The following is a 15,760-nucleotide window of genomic DNA, read 5'->3' as shown; positions in this document are numbered from 1 at the left end:
CTCTTTTTTTTTTTGGTTAACCCTGAGATTGGCCTTTCCAGACCCCATCTTGGGATGTAAAATCCAATTACATTAAAATGACCACTCACTCAGGCTCCACGCTAGGTGCCAAGGAGGATACAAAAAGAAAGAAAACAAATCCCTGGTTTCAAAGAGCTCACAGCCTAATGGAGAGATCAGGATTGGGCTTCCCAGGTGGTGCAGTGATAAAAGAATACTCCTGCCAGTGCAGGAAATGTGGGTTCAATCCCTGGGTCAGAAAGATCCTCTGGAGTAGGAAATGGCAACCCACTCCAGTATTCTTGCCTGGAAAATTCTATGGAAAGGAGCCTGTCTGGCTACATACAGTCCATGGGGTTGCAAAGAGTCGGACACGACTGAGCATGTACACACACATGCAAGGAACTGTACACGAGGCAGAATGAGCTAAGTAGCAAGAAGAGTAAAAACCTAAATGCTCAGGGAGCAGAAACAAGAGAAGAGATTACTGGTAGGTGGGGCGACAAGCATGCTTACATGCAGATTGTTTGAGCTGGGTCTTAGAGGATAGATGGACCATTTAAATGTGGACATAGGAAATAGTAGGTAAATGTTCCAAATGGACTTCCTTGGGGTGGGGAAATGCATAGCATCAGTCTCAGGTAGGTGAAAGGCAGCTGTGAAGAATAAACCTGACAAAAGTAGGATGGAGGCCATGAACACTAGACTAAGGGATCTGTTTTTGATAACTTAAGCAAAAGGAAGCCAATGAAAGTCTTTGTCAGAGTGTACATCAAAACAGGACAGTTAACCTGACGAGAGGGTGAAGGATTGATTGGTAAGAGGACTCGCTTCAGGCAGGTAGACCAAACAAGAAGGAGCTGAGTCAGGGCAGAGTGAATGGAAAAGAGGTGAGCCCTACAACAGACTCTGAGCTCTGAGTGTGGCAAAGGCCAGAGACAGAAACTCCTGGACAGAACTCTCTCCTGGGATTAGGGACCGGGAGGGGTCAAAGTCCTGGCCACACTCCTGGTGACGTCACACGGCCGTCTGAGGCATCTGATTGGCTCCCACCTCCGCCAGTCCCTGGAGGAGGCGGCACCCCGCCCCTCTCTCCCGCCTGCTTCGAGCTTGGTGTGAGGAGGGTGTACGCTGAGAACCCCAGGAACCCCGCACCAGACGTGGCCGGGACTACGGGCGGTATTGCCGGGACCCGCGCAGAGGTAGGCACATGAGATAGGACGGCAGCCAAAAGGCGACCCCAGAGATTCCGGTGCCCGGGGATGCCCGGGGGTGGGAGGACCCCCGCCTTCTCTACAGCGCGCGGTCCCCGGTGGGCACGTAGCACGGAGGATGGGGGCGGCGGGCGGATCCGGCTGGCCGGGACCCAGGGGATGGAGCAAGCTGGTACCGGACTCAACTCCGCGCCCCCCGCCGCAGCCCCCGCACTCCCCGTTGCTTCCCTTGCTGCCCCCAGAACTGGGCTCTCGTGAGGGAGCGGTGGTCGGCGGCTCCTCGCCCCCTGGTCTCCCATGACATGTTGTTTGAAAACGTGGGGCCCAGGTTTGTGGCGCCGCGCGGGTTGGTCAGGGGGCGCACGGGGCTGCGGCGCGTCCGCTGCCGAGTGGCCCACGCAGTTAGAGATGCCGCGACTCGGCCTCCGCTTCTTGGGAGCCCCACTGCAACCTCGGGGGCGAAACTTCTCAAAACTTTAAAGAACCTTTTTCTAAACCTTGAGGTGCCAAAATGTCAAAGTGCCCTTCGGTAACCTGCCGTGAAACTGCACTGTCTGAAGTTTTTCCCCCACTTTTTAAAAGATGGGACGTTTGAGCCATAGATTTTGACGTGCGAAACGCCGTGGAAAGAGAAGTTGAAACACTTACGCTGGTAGAGCCCTAGTGCTATGCTACCTGCAAGTCACTGCTTTCTTTGTTAAAATGCCAGTCGCAAGCCTCGACCACACAGCTGTGTGTATCCCCAAGGAGCTATGGAGTGACGAAGACGGGTTCTGAGCAGTGCTACCACAGGGCAGGCTTTGCCCAAGTGGTGCTGGCTGGCTGGTGGTCAGGAGGTTCCTTAAACAAGGCAAGCCTCAGTGCGGTCAAGAAAGCCATCTTTTCTGCTTTAGGAATGGCTCCCCCGCCCTTTGCCCCCACCCCTCCCGCAGCACTACCAGTACACACAGACACACACACTTACCTGGCCAAGTTAATCTGTCCCGTAAGAGGAGAGAATTAAAGGATATGAGTGGGTACCCTGAGCTTCATCAGGGTAAGTCTAAGTAGATGAATTCTTTCTTTTCTTTTTCTTTCCCTCTAGGGATTTGTAAGAGAAACAGGAAGTCAAAGATTCAGAGAAAAGAGCATTCATTCCACAACTGTAAACAGTTCATTTTGTGTCAGTAAATGTTTCCAAAAGTCATTGGGGGTATTTGGAAAACAAAGACTTTTTCCTGTCCGCTGCTGTGAAGACAGATTACGTTTAAATGCGAAATCTAAAAATGATATTTATTTAGCAGGTAGTTATGGCTCTCAAGGGGATTCCCTGGTGGCCCAGACCAGGAAAACCCGGGTTCGATCCCTGGGGTGGGAAGATCCCCTGGAGAAGGAAATGGTAACCCACTCCAGTACTCTTGCCTAGAAAATTCCATGGATGGAGGAGCCTGGTGATCTACAGTCCATGGGGTCACAAAGAGTTGGACACAACTGAACGACTTCACTTTCTTCTTTCTTTCTTTCTATGGCTCTCAAAGCTATGTATATTGTTAGACCCTATAAAATCAGTAGTAATGGGAAAAGATGGTGACTGTTGTTCAAAATTAGAATCTTTACGAAAGCTGGTGCATTAACACAGCAGTTACTTTATATTAACTGAAATTACAGGATGAAATGAGGAAATCAGGTGTCTAGATCTCAGGGCCATTAGCCAACCATTAGCCAACCATAGGCCATTAGCCAACCAATCTGTAGTTTTGAATTTTTAAAATAATGACCCTATGAATAAGGAATGCTGATGTTAAATACCAATAATATTCCTAACATTTTGCTACTTCACTGTAAAAGTATGTAATTACATAACTAAAGAAATGAATAGATGTGTTTAACAGAATTTATTTGATGTGTTATTTTCATAGCACAGTACTGTTGGTGAAATATATGTCTGATACTTGTCATATTTGAGATTAACAGTTAACTCTAGATTGAGTTAATGGTGGAATTCTTGGCAGGGATAGCCACAAACAATAGGTTATTAATATACATCCACTTAAACTGTTACTTTTTGTTTATTCATTTGTAAATATACACTCTTTATAATTGAGGTGTAATTCACAAACCATAAAAGTTACTTTTTTAAAGTGTACAGTGCAGTGGTTTTTAGTGTATTCACAAGGTCATGCAATCAACAACACTGTGTAATTCTAGAATATTTTCATCCTTCCACAAAGAAGCTCCTAACCCATTACTATTTGATCACCATTGCCCTCTCTTCATAGCCCTTGGCGACCACTAAGGTAATATTCTGTGTCTTGAGATTTGCCTATTTTATATGAATAGAATCATACAATATGTCATCTTTTGTGTTTGGCTTCTTTCACTTGGCACTTAAGGTAATGTTTTCAAGGTTCATCCATTGTTGTAACATGTATTAGTGCTTTATTCCTTCTTCTGTGGCTGAGTAAGATTCCATTGTGTGGATGTACCATATTTTGTTTATCCATTCGTCTGATGATGGACACTTGGTTTGTTTCTACTTTCTGACTGTTTGAGTAATGTTGCTATTAACATTTGTGTACAAGTTTTGATGTGGACTTATGTATTCAGTTCTCTTGTGTATATACTTAACATTGGAGTTACTGAGTCATATAGTGATTTTATGTTAAAACTTTTGAGGAACTGTTATTTTCCAAAGCAGTTGTACTATTTTTACATTCTCAACAGCAGTATATAGGAGTTCCAGTTTCTCTGCATCCTTACCGACACATGTTATTACATGTCTTTTTTATTATAACCGTTCTATTTGGTATACAGTGGGATGTCATTGTGATTTTGATTTGCATTTTCCCTTATATTAATATTTATGATGTTGAGTATCTTTTTATGTGCTTACTGTTCATTTGAATATCTTCTTTAAAAAAATATCTCTTTAGATACTTTGCTACTTTTTATTTGTGCTTTTTATTGTTGAGTTGTAAGAGTCCTTTTTATTTTCTGGATACAAGTTTTTATAGAAAATGTGATTAGTAAATATTTCTTCCCATTATGTGGGTTATCTTTTCACTTTCTTTTTTTTAATAAAAAATTATGCTTTATCTTTGGCTGCTCTGGATCTTCATTGCTGCATGCAGTCTTTCTCTAATTGCAGAAAGTGGGGGCTACAGTCTAGTTGCAGGGGCTTCTCATTGCCGTGGTTTCTTGTTGCAGATCCAGGCTCCAGGCTTGAGCTCACTAGTTGCAGCTCATGGGCTAAGTTGCCTTGTGGCATGACCAGGGATCAAACCCGTGTCCCCTGCATCGCACAGTGGATTCTTAACCACTGGACCACTAGGGAAACCTTCACTTTCTTGATGGTCCTTTGAAGCACAAAAATATTTAATTTTAGGTTAAATTTATCTATTTTTTTATTACTTATGCTTTAAATGTTATATTAGGAAACTATTGTCTATTCAAGATCACAAAGACTTATGACTATTTTTTCTACTACAAGTTTAGAGCCTAAGCTCTAACACCTAGGTCTTTGATCCATTTGGGGTTAATTTTTGTGTATGGTATGAGGTGGGGAACCAAATTTATTCTTTCGCATGTGGATATCCAATTGCCTAGTACCATTTATTTAAAAAGAACTTTTCATTCCACCTTGTCAAAAATCAGTTCGCTCTACATGTGAGGGTTTTTTATTTGTGTATATTTAAAAATGGATTGAATTGCTCCCTTCCCCTCAAAAAAGAAATGTTGCAGTCCTAACCCACAGTATCTCAGAAAAAAAATGTGATCTTATTTGGAAGTATGGTTGTTATAGATATATTTTATAATTGAAATAGAGTTGATATACACTATTATGTTAATTTCGGTATACTACATAATGATTTCTTGTTTGGATACGTCATGAAATGATCCTCATAAGTCTAGCAACCATCTATTCCCATACAAAGTTAGTACATTGACCATATTCCTTATGCTGTATATTACATCCCTGTGACTTATTTGGTAAAGTGAAAGTTGCTCAGTCGTGTCCCCGTAGACTATACAGTCCATGGAATTCTCCAGGCCCGAATACTGGAGTGGGTAGCTATTCCCTTCTCCAGGGGATCTTCCCAACCCAGAGATCAAACACAGGTCTGCCACATTGCAGGTGGATTCTTTACTAGCTGAGCCACCAGGGAAGCCCAAGAATACTGGGGTGGGTTCAGTCAGTTCAGTTCAGCAGCTCAGTCGTGTCCAACTCTTTGCGACCCCATGGATTGCAGCACGCCAGGCTTCCCTGTCTATCACCAACTCCCAGAGTTTACCTAAACTCATGTCCATTCAGTCAGTTATGCCATCCAACCATCTCATCCTCTGTCGTCCCCTTCTTCTCCCGCCTTCAATCTTTCCCAGTGTCAAGGTCTTTTCAAATGAATCAGCTCTTCGCGTCAGGTGGCCAAAGTATTGGGTTTCAGCTTCAACATCAGTCCTTTCAATGAGCATTCAGGACTCATCTCCTTTAGGATGGACTGGTTGGATCTCCTTGTAGTCCAAGGGACTCTCAGGAGTCTTCTCCAACACCACAGTTCAAAAGTATCAGTTCTTTGGCACTTAGCTTTCTTAAGAGTCCAACTCTCACATCCATACATGACTACTGGAAAAACCATAGCCTTGACAAGACAGACCTTTGTTGGCAAAGTAATGTCTCTGCTTTTTAATATGCTATCTAGATTTAGCAGCAGCAGCAGCAGGTTGGTCATAACTTTCCTTCCAAGAAGTAAGCGCCTTTTAATTTCATGGCTGCAGTCACCATCTGCAGTGATTTTTGAGCCCCCCAAAATAAAGTCTGCCACTGTTTTCACTGTTTCCCCATCTATTTGCCATGAAGCTATGGGACCGGATGCCATGATCTTAGTTTTCTGAATGTTGAGCTTTAAGCCAACTTTCTCACTCTCCTCTTTTACTTTCATCAGGAGGCTCTTTAGTTCTTCATTTTCTGTCATAAGGATGGTGTCATCTGCACCCACTGGGGTGGTTAGCCTATCCCTTCTCCAGCGGATCTTCCCGACCCAGGAATCAAACCAGGGTCTCCCACCTTGCAGGCAGATTCTTTACCAGCTAAGCTACCAGGGAAACCCTTATTTGTTATATAGCTAATGTAAGAGGTTTGTGGTACTTGATCCCCTTCACCTATTCTTGCCCCCGTCCTTATTTCTTTATTTCTGTACTCATAATTTTATTCTGTTGATCTATCTATCCTTCTATCTATGTATCTATCTTTATGCTAGTACCACACAGTCTTAATTACTATAGCTTCGCAGTAATTTTTGAAATTGTGTGAGTCTTTAAGATTGTTTTGAGTATTCTGAATTTCTATATTCATTACAGGATCAGCTTATCAGTTTCTAAAAAAAATGTAGTTAAAATTTTGATAGAGATTGTATTGAATGTGTATATCCATTTGCAGGTGTTGCCATCCATACAAAGTCTTCCATTTCTTTAGGTCTTCTTTAATTTCTTTCAGTGATGTTTTTTAGTTTTCAGAGTACAAATCTTGTACTTGTTTTGTTAAATTTACTCTTTAAGTATTTAATTCTTTCTGATGCTGGTGTAAGTGGAATATAGTCTTGATTTCATTTCTGGAGTTTTCCTTGCAAGTGTATAGAAAAACAGTTAATTTTCATATAGTGATCTGGTTTCCTGAAACTTTTCTGATCTCAAATAGCTCTAATAGCCTTTTTCTTTTTTTTTTTTTAATGGATTCCTTGGAAGTTTCTGTGTATAAGACCATGATATCTTAAAGTAGAGATAATTTTAGTTTTTCCTTTCCAATCTGTGTGTTTCCTATTTTATTTTCTTGTACTGGCCAGACCCTCCAGTACGACACATTAGAAGTGGTGAAAGCAAACACCGTTATGTTGTTTCTGACCTTACACGGATCAGTCATTTACAATTAAGTGTGATGTTAGCTGTGGGCTTTCGTAGATACTTCTATATCAGGTTGAGAAAGTTAACTTCTATTGCTATTAATAGTTTGTTGAATGTTTTTAGTCATAAAATAATGTTGAATTTTGTCAAGTGCTTTTCTCTGTGTCTGTTGAAATGATCATATGGTTTTCGTCTTTTATTCTATTCATATGGTTCATTACACTGATTTTCACTTGTTGAAACATGCTTGCTATTTTTAAAGCTGTAGAAATTTTATAGTGGAACTAAACAGGTTATTTTAAGTGTAGAGCAAAAATTAATCAGTATGAAACACTCTTCTTGTTACTTAAGACATAGAAGCTTCGCTATATTTCGGTGCAGTGATAAGAATGGTTCAAAACCTCAGCATTTCATTTCAGGTCTGGTTTCTATTTTTAAGATTTCATCTGTATTTTCTTCTTTGTCCAGTCTACTAAAGCTAATGAGGAAAGAAATGAAGTAGCAGCAGAATTGAGAAAGAGTTTTGTGCATTGATAGTAAATGCTATTGTAAATAATGAAAAAGGTCATTAACATGGTTAATATCTTTAGGGAAAACTCATGAAACAATGGGATTGGGCTTTTAGAAAAAAATGAAGAAATGAGGAGAATGATTACTTGCTCTACAGGAAGATTCCCTTACATTATGGCTAGAATTTAGTAGCATCTGAAGGCTTTGAGATGACAAGGGGACTCTTAATGAAGTTGTAGCCTTTGTAGAACAACTTTGCTTATCAGTTAGTCAGTTCAGTCGCTGAGTCGTGTCCAACTCTTTGCGACCCCATGAATCACAGCACGCCAGGCCTCCCTGTCCATCACCAACTCCCGGAGTTTACCCAAACCCATGTCCATAGAGTCAGTGATGCCATCCAGCCATCTCATCCTCTGTCGTCCCCTTCTCCTCCTGCCCCTAATCCTTCCCATCATTAAAGTCTTTTCCAATGAGTCAACCCTTCGCATGAGGTCGCCAAAGTATTGGAGTTTCAGCTTCAACATCAGTTCCTCCAATGAACACCCAGGATTGATCTCCTTTAGGATGGACTGGTTGGATCTCCTTGCAGTCCAAGGGACTCTCAAGAGTCTTCTCCAATACCACAGTTCAAAAGCATCAATTCTTCGGTGCTCAGCTTTCTTCACCGTTCAACTCTCACATCCATACATGACCACTGGAAAAACCATAGCCTTAACAAGACAGACCCTTTGCTGGCAAAGTAATGTCTCTGCTTTTAAATATGCTATCTAGGTTGGTCATAACCTTCATTCGAAGGAGTAAGCATCTTTTGATTTCATGGCTGCAATCACCATCAGCAGTGATTTTGGAGCCCCAAAAAATAAAGTCTGACACTGTTTCTACTGTTTCCCCATCTATTTCCCATGAAGTGATGGGACCAGATGCCATGATCTTAGTTTTCTGAACGTTGAGCTTTAAGCCAACTTTTTCACTCTCCACTTTCACTTTCATCAAGAGGCTCTTTAGTTCTTCTTCACTTTCTGCCATAAGGGTGGTGTCATCTGCATATCTGAGGTTATTGATATTTCTCCCAGCAATCTTGATTCCAGCTTGTGTTTCTTCCAGCCCAGCGTTTCTCATGATGTACTCTGCATAGAAGTTAAATAAGCAGGGTGACAATATACAGCCTTGGTGTACTCCTTTTCCTATTTGGAACCAGTCTGTTGTTCCATGTCCAGTTCTAACTGTTGCTTCCTGACCTGCATACAGGTTTCTCAAGAGACAGGTCAGATGGTCTGGTATTCCCATCTCTTTCAGAATTTCCCACAGTTTATTGTGATCCACACAGTCAAAGGCTTTGGCATAGTCAATAAAGCAGAAATAGATGTTTTTCTGGAACTCTCTTGCTTTTTCGATGATCCAGTGGATATTGGCAATTTGATCTCTGGTTCCTCTGCCTTTTCTAAAACCAGCTTGAACACCTGGAAGTTCACAGTTCACGTATTGCTAAAGCCTGGCTTGGAGAATTTTGAGCATTACTTTACTAGCATGTGAGATGAGTGCAATTGTGTGGTAATTTGAGCATTCTTTGGCATTGCCTTAAAACATTTTCAACACCCAGAACTAGAAACAATTGTGTTTCCAAAATCGAGCAATAGTTTTTTGCACTTTAGAATTTCAAAATCTGTGCCCCTGCTTCTTGGCTTCCTCCTTACTGTGATTCTCCCTGGGATTCAGTTCAGTTCAGTTTAGTCGCTCGGTTGTGTCCGACTCTTTGCGACCCCATGAATTGCAGCACGCCAGGCCTCCCTGTCCATCACCAACTCTCGGAGTTTACCCAAACTCATGTCCATCGTGTTGGTGATGCCATCCAGCCATCTCATCCTCTGTCGTCCCCTTCTTCTCCTGCACCCAATCCTTCCCAGCATCAGGGACTTTTCAGATGAGTCAGCTCTTCGCATCAGGTGGCCAAAGTATTGGAGTTTCAGCTTCAACATCAGTCCCTCCAATGAACACCCAGGATTGATCTCCTTTAGGATGGACTGGTTGGATCTCCTTGCAGTCCAAGGGACTCTCAAGAGTCTTCTCCAACACCACGATTCAAAAGCATCAATTCTTCGGCGCTCAACTTTCTTCACAGTCCATATCTTACATCCATACATGACCACTGGAAAAACCATAGCCTTGACTAGATGGACCTTTGTTGGCAAAGTAATGTCTCTGCTTTTTAATATGCTGTCTAGGTTGGTCATAACTTTCCTTCCAAGGAGTAAGTGTCTTTTAATTTCATGGCTGCAGTCACCATCTGCAGTGATTTTGGAGCCCCCCAAAATAAAGTCTGACACTGTTTCCACTGTTTCCACATCTATTTCCCATGAAGTGTTGCGACCAGATGCCATGATCTTAGTTTTCTGAATGTTGAGCTTTAAGCCAACTTTTTTACTCTCCTCTCTCACTTTCATCAAGAGTACAGAGTTCCAAAGAATAGCAAGGAGAGATAAGAAAGCCTTCCTCAGCGATCAATGCAAAGAAATAGAGGAAAACAACAGAATGGGAAAGACTAGAGATCTCTTCAAGAAAATTAGAGATACCAAGGGAACATTTCATGCAAAGATGGGCTCGATAAAGGACAGAAATGGTATGGACCTAACAGAAGCAGAAGATATTAAGAAGAGGTGGCAAGAATACACAGAAGAACTGTACAAAAAAGATCTTCATGACCCAGACAACCACGATGGTGTGATCACTCACCTAGAGCCAGACATCCTGGAATGTGAAGTCAAGTGGGCCTTAGAAAGCATCACTGTGAACAAAGCTAGTGGAGGTGATGGAATTCCAGTTGAGCTATTTCAAATCCTGAAAGATGATCCTGTGAAAATGCTGCACTCAATATGCCACCAAATCTCGAAAACTCAGCAGTGGCCACAGGACTGGAAAAGGTCAGTTTTCATCCCAATCCCAAAGAAAGTTAATGCCAAAGAATGCTCAAACTACCATGCAATTGCACTCATCTCACATGCTAGTAAAGTAATGCTCAAAATTCTCCAAGCCAGGTTTCAGCAATACGTGAACAGTGAACTCCCTGGGATTAACCTCCTCCAAAAAAAGGTTACTATCATGGAAATAAATAAATAAATCTGATTCCAGATTTATTTAATGTAGGTGGTTCCAAATTTAGTATTTATATGTTTTCTCTTCTTACATCAAATAAAAATTATCTAAACTTGTGCAGGGTTGTAATACTTTGCCCAGTTAAATATGCCAAAGTGTTTTTGTTTTGAACGATCACCTGGACCTGGACAACTTTATGGTGGTATTAAGTATTAATTATAATACAAATCTAAGTCATAATTGAAACAATGATATGAAGTTTCTTTAGGTTATTTTTATGCAGGAGACGTAAGATATGCTGTTTCGATCCTTGGGTCGGGAAGATCCCCTGGAGAAGGGAATGGCAACCCACTCCAGTATTCTTGCCTGGAGAATCTCATGGACAGAGGAGCCTGCCAGGCTATAGTCCATGGGTCACAAAGAGTCAGACACGACTGAAGTGACTTAGCACACACACATACAATGCTACCAATGGAAGCAAAACTAATAATTTTGTAAATTTAATGTGGTAAAATTATGAACTGACAGATTTTTAAAAATCTTACCTGTTGAGCAGAGCTAAAATAATGACAGTACTCTGTGTGATACTATTATAGTGTCCAAAGTGATGTTAAGAACAGCAGTATTTAATTTGTTTGTTACCTATCTGTGAGAAGAATGGTTCATTATTGCTGAATTCCCCCTTTTTTCTAGATTGCTGAGACATGGAAAGCTTAAGTTACACAGAAAGTTTAAATACCCCAGTTGGGCCTCCTTCCCTGGCCTCGTCTCTCCTAAGTTCTTTCCATAAGTAGTCACCAGATTCTGGAATTTATCTTAGGATTCAAAACTTGCATTTAGATATCATTAGATGGTGGCTAGAATGTGTGTGTTGGATGATTTAAGGTATTATCCTGAATGCTAATTGATAGTATGTTGTTTGAATGCTTTCTTTCCTAGAATAATTATGGCAGAGCTTTCTGAGACAGAAGGGCCAGTAGATTGGAAAGAACGTTGTGTAGCCCTGGAGTCCCAGCTCATGAAATTTAGAGTTCAAGCAAGCAAGATACGAGAGCTCTTAGCAGAGAAGGTAAGGTTTTCTCCCTCACCTTTGTTAGTAAAACATCAGTTCTTTGGGGCCCATTTCATTTATATTAAGAAATCTCAGTACTTTAGGAGGTAAACATTTGAAAATAATGAATATTATTTAATTTTTTGTCAGGAACCTGACGCTCTACTGGGCATATTCTTTTGCTAATTTTAGAATGGATTGGACATTAAGACAAAAAACACTTCTTTGCAAATACTGGTGAACTATGTAATAATTGTGTGTATTTGATGAATGTAGAATTAATTCATGCTAGAAAGAACAGCTGTAATTTATTTGATTTTAGTGTGGTGTGATAGCATTTTGATCTACTAAATGTTTATTAAAATTATCTTTAAAGTGATTATTGTTCATTCCCTGTGTAAGATAAAATACAGTAAAACATTGTATATGGAAATATACACCTATTTAGGAATTTGTATTGACAAACAATGTATCACTAAACTATAGAATTGAATTAATATAATTCTATGCTTCTCTTAATAGTTCTAACCATGTAATTAAAATTTCATTTATGTCATAGGATTTTTTAATATATGTCTATAAAACCAATAGATTAATTCATTTGTTTATTCATTCAACAAATATTCATTGCAATGCATTTGTGCCAGACACTGTTCTTAATGCTACAGTTACAAATCTGTGAATAGGACAATGCATGTTGCTATTTCCAGGGAGCTTGGATTCTAGCCCTGTAATGTCCAATGTGGCAGGCACAACCACAGGTGAACACTGTAAATGAGACTAGTTCAAATTGAGATGTGTTGGAAATATAAAATACACACTGGATTTCAAAGATTTAGTTTGAAAAAGGAATATAGTAAAATTATTTACCTGTTTTTAACTGTAAATATGGGTACTAGAAGTTTTGAAATTATATACATAACTCACATTATATTTGTATTGGCAGTGCTGTCTGGATGGCTATATAAATGGTATCAATGATCATTCAGAACTGACCAGGAGAACTTATAGGTGGTTTCTTAAACTCTAAAATTTAGAGTGGATAAATTAAACTGCATAATTTAGAGTGGAGACTGGTACACATATCATATCTCTAAAAATCGTGTTAAATCTTACTTGCATTGCTAACCAAGAATCTCTTAGCACAGAAGAACTGTAATAAAATCCAGTAAAACACCATTCACTTTAAACTTTCATATGTATCCTCTTAAATTTTTGTGCACTAACAGCTTTTAGATGGAAAGACTAAAGTTACTCTGTTCACTTTGGGCTAGAGGGTGACCCGGTCATAGGTTTTGTGGAATGAATCCCCACTATCAATTTACTTTATTTATCACTATTAAAATAAAAATTATAACTTGAAAAAAAAAACCCACTTTGATTATCTCCAAGTTGGGAAAGCTTATCCTAACTCAGAGCTAGTGACTCACGCTTTGTCTTTTGCTCCTCTGTAAAAATCATTTCCCAGGTTGTACTATGATTGTCCCCCATGTAAAGATTTTAGCAATATCACTAATTATAACCTTGCTGCTCAACCTCACTGGACACTTCCCAAGTGTCTCAGATACCTCAGCCCTTCAACAGTTGGCCCACTGTTGACCACAGCCTCCTACTCAAAATTTTCTTGGTTCCCTTGACTATTGTACTCTCCTGGTTTCTTTATGGACTTTCTTTATAAGAAGTTATAAAAAGTTTTGCTTATTTGGGTTCCAATTAATTGACCATTAAATTCTTAATGCCAACATTTGTTTTGTTCTTCAGTAGGCTTGTCATAAGAAATTTGTGAGCGCCCATTTTGTAAATTTTAAAAGTGTCATTTTCTCTGTAAGTAAAATTGTAAATAGTTTTTGGTCATTAATTCAGTTACTAAATTTTCTTTTTTCTTTGTCAGTGAATGAAGATTGAGAGGAATATTATGTCAGAATTGCTGTTTTAGGTGTGGTTTCTTTTTTCTTCCTTTTTTTGGTGTCTTCTGTAATTTTATTTGTCTTAAATCCTTTGACAGATCTCAGAGATGGAGTGATTCATATGTGTTTTATACAGTGGAAAGAGGATAAACATGCCAAGTTATTCATGGCTTCCCAGTAAATATATTCGACACCAAAATAGGAATAACACTTTTTCATGATATTTTCTGTATTTTTCACTATTTTTTTCTCTGGATTAAAACTTATTTTTGGTAGCCACCCATAAAAATACCAAATACTGGTATTAAAATAAAAATACCAAATACTGATTTATTATGTACTAAGCACTGTACAGATATGATTTATTTAGTTATTATAACAACCTATGAAGTAGTAAGTTTTATTGTTCCCATTTTACAGATTAGGAAACTGATGATTACCATGTGCCAGGCAATCTTCTAAGTACTTTATATATATTATTTTCTTAATCCTTGTAACAGCCTATGAGGTAGATATTAATATTATTCGTATTTACACAAGAGGAAACTAAGGCACATAAAAGTTATTTACCTTGACTCAGTTCATGCTGCAATGTAAATGATGGAGCCAATATTTGGCCAATATTTGTAAATAGGCATTTTGTTTTGGGGGCTTCCCTGGTAGCTCACCTGGTAAAGCCTGCAATGCCAGAGACCCCGGTTCAAATCCTGGGTTGGGAAGATCCCCTGGAGGAAGGCATGGCAACCCCCTCCAGTGTTCTTGTCTAAGAATGCCCATGGACAGAGGAGCCTGGCCGGCTACAGTCAATGGGGGGGCAAACAGTCGGACACGACTGAGTAACTAAGAGCAGCATTTTGTTTTTAGAGCCTGAATGCTTAGCCATCCCCCTATATGACATCTCTAGTCTAGTTCTATTACCACATTCCTTGCTTCCTCTGATATTCTTACTACTCATCTGTTGTCTTTGGTTTTCAGTCACACAACGTATAAATCCATCTCTGCTTGGCAGCATATGTCTGTGTAAGTTAGGATGTATGTACGTATGTAGTAATAACAGTTTACATAATGTTACATATTTTTCAAGGCAAACTCTGTTGCATTGCTTCTGCATGCCAACCCAACTTGAGTCAAATATCGCGTTCTGGAGGCTAGTCTGTTCCCGTCTGTGATCTTTGGTTTTGTGTTAGAACCAGTTTGAGAATTCTTTCTAATAGTTCTCTGTACCTTCCCTCCAGATGGATGCAGGCCTAAAGCTGAAGATTCTTGAGAGAATACTAATTTGATTCCTCAGCTCTTTGCCAGAAATTCTGTCCAGCTTTTCTTTTCTGCTACAGTTCTGGTTCTTAGTTCTGTCTTCTTGGCACTGATTATAGACAGCTAACACTAGGTGCCAACTATGGATCCTAAGCCTTGACTACAAGCATTAGCTAGCTTAAACCCCACAGTAACTCTATGAGGTAACTATTATTATCCACAATCTGAAGATGTTGACATTATGACTGAGAGTATTTGAGCAGTAGGCCCAATATCACACAGGTAACAAATAGCAGAGTTGGCTTAAAACCTTTGATCTTTCACACTTTTTTTGTGATGCAGCTAAAAGAGTGCCTGACATATAGAAGTAACTCATTATTATTTTCCTGTATCTTTCTGACTGGACACACTGGTTAAGTGTACAAAGAGATGACCTAAAAATTATAATTATTTTTTATTATTTAGAATATTTTATTTTATTATTTAAAAACTAAAATAGTGTAATTATAGATTGATAGACATCTTTCTGAATTTTTTTAGGGAAAATGTGTGAGAGGATCTCAGAGTGTTCCTATAATTAAAGATGGATTTCAATTTCATATACATTGTATATTTTGGAGATTAGGAGAATACATGGGATCTTTTTAAACTATTTTTTTCACCTATTTATTTTTCCATTACAATTTCCAAGTAACTTCAAATATTGAAGCTTGTGAAGAAAAAGTCCTTATTGAAATCTTGGGCAAATCCTGCTGTAAGTGGGAGAGGTCTTTGGAGGAATTTAAGGAATGGTGTTGGAAATATCTCTAGTATGCCAAACATAAACTCTTCAGGGAAGCTGAGATTTAAGTAGTTTTCTA

The 15,760-nt window shown here is 39.6% G+C and overlaps 1 protein-coding gene across 2 annotated transcripts in view; it reads left to right on the top strand.

Annotated features, from left to right (window-relative positions):
* The first annotated feature begins 1,097 nt into the window (after positions 1–1,097).
* Positions 1,098–15,760, top strand: part of PLEKHH2 (pleckstrin homology, MyTH4 and FERM domain containing H2) — a 108,971-nt gene continuing 94,308 nt past the window's right edge. The window contains exons 1-3 of one of the 2 annotated variants that reach the window (XM_081591960.1): positions 1,098–1,202; positions 10,044–10,516; positions 11,628–11,757. In XM_081591960.1, the coding sequence (XP_081448086.1) occupies positions 10,128–10,516; positions 11,628–11,757 (519 nt within the window). In that variant the 5' untranslated portion in view covers positions 1,098–1,202; positions 10,044–10,127. The remainder of the gene's footprint in view (positions 1,203–10,043; positions 10,517–11,627; positions 11,758–15,760) is intronic. The other variant, XM_081591961.1, reaches the window with a different exon arrangement.

This window comes from Giraffa tippelskirchi, chromosome 4, assembly GCF_054371585.1.
Source record: "Giraffa tippelskirchi isolate mGirTip1 chromosome 4, T2T-mGirTip1v1.2.pri, whole genome shotgun sequence".
Taxonomy (NCBI): domain Eukaryota; kingdom Metazoa; phylum Chordata; class Mammalia; order Artiodactyla; family Giraffidae; genus Giraffa; species Giraffa tippelskirchi.
Note: the sequence above shows the minus strand (reverse complement) of the source record. Positions and strands in the feature narration are given on the sequence as shown.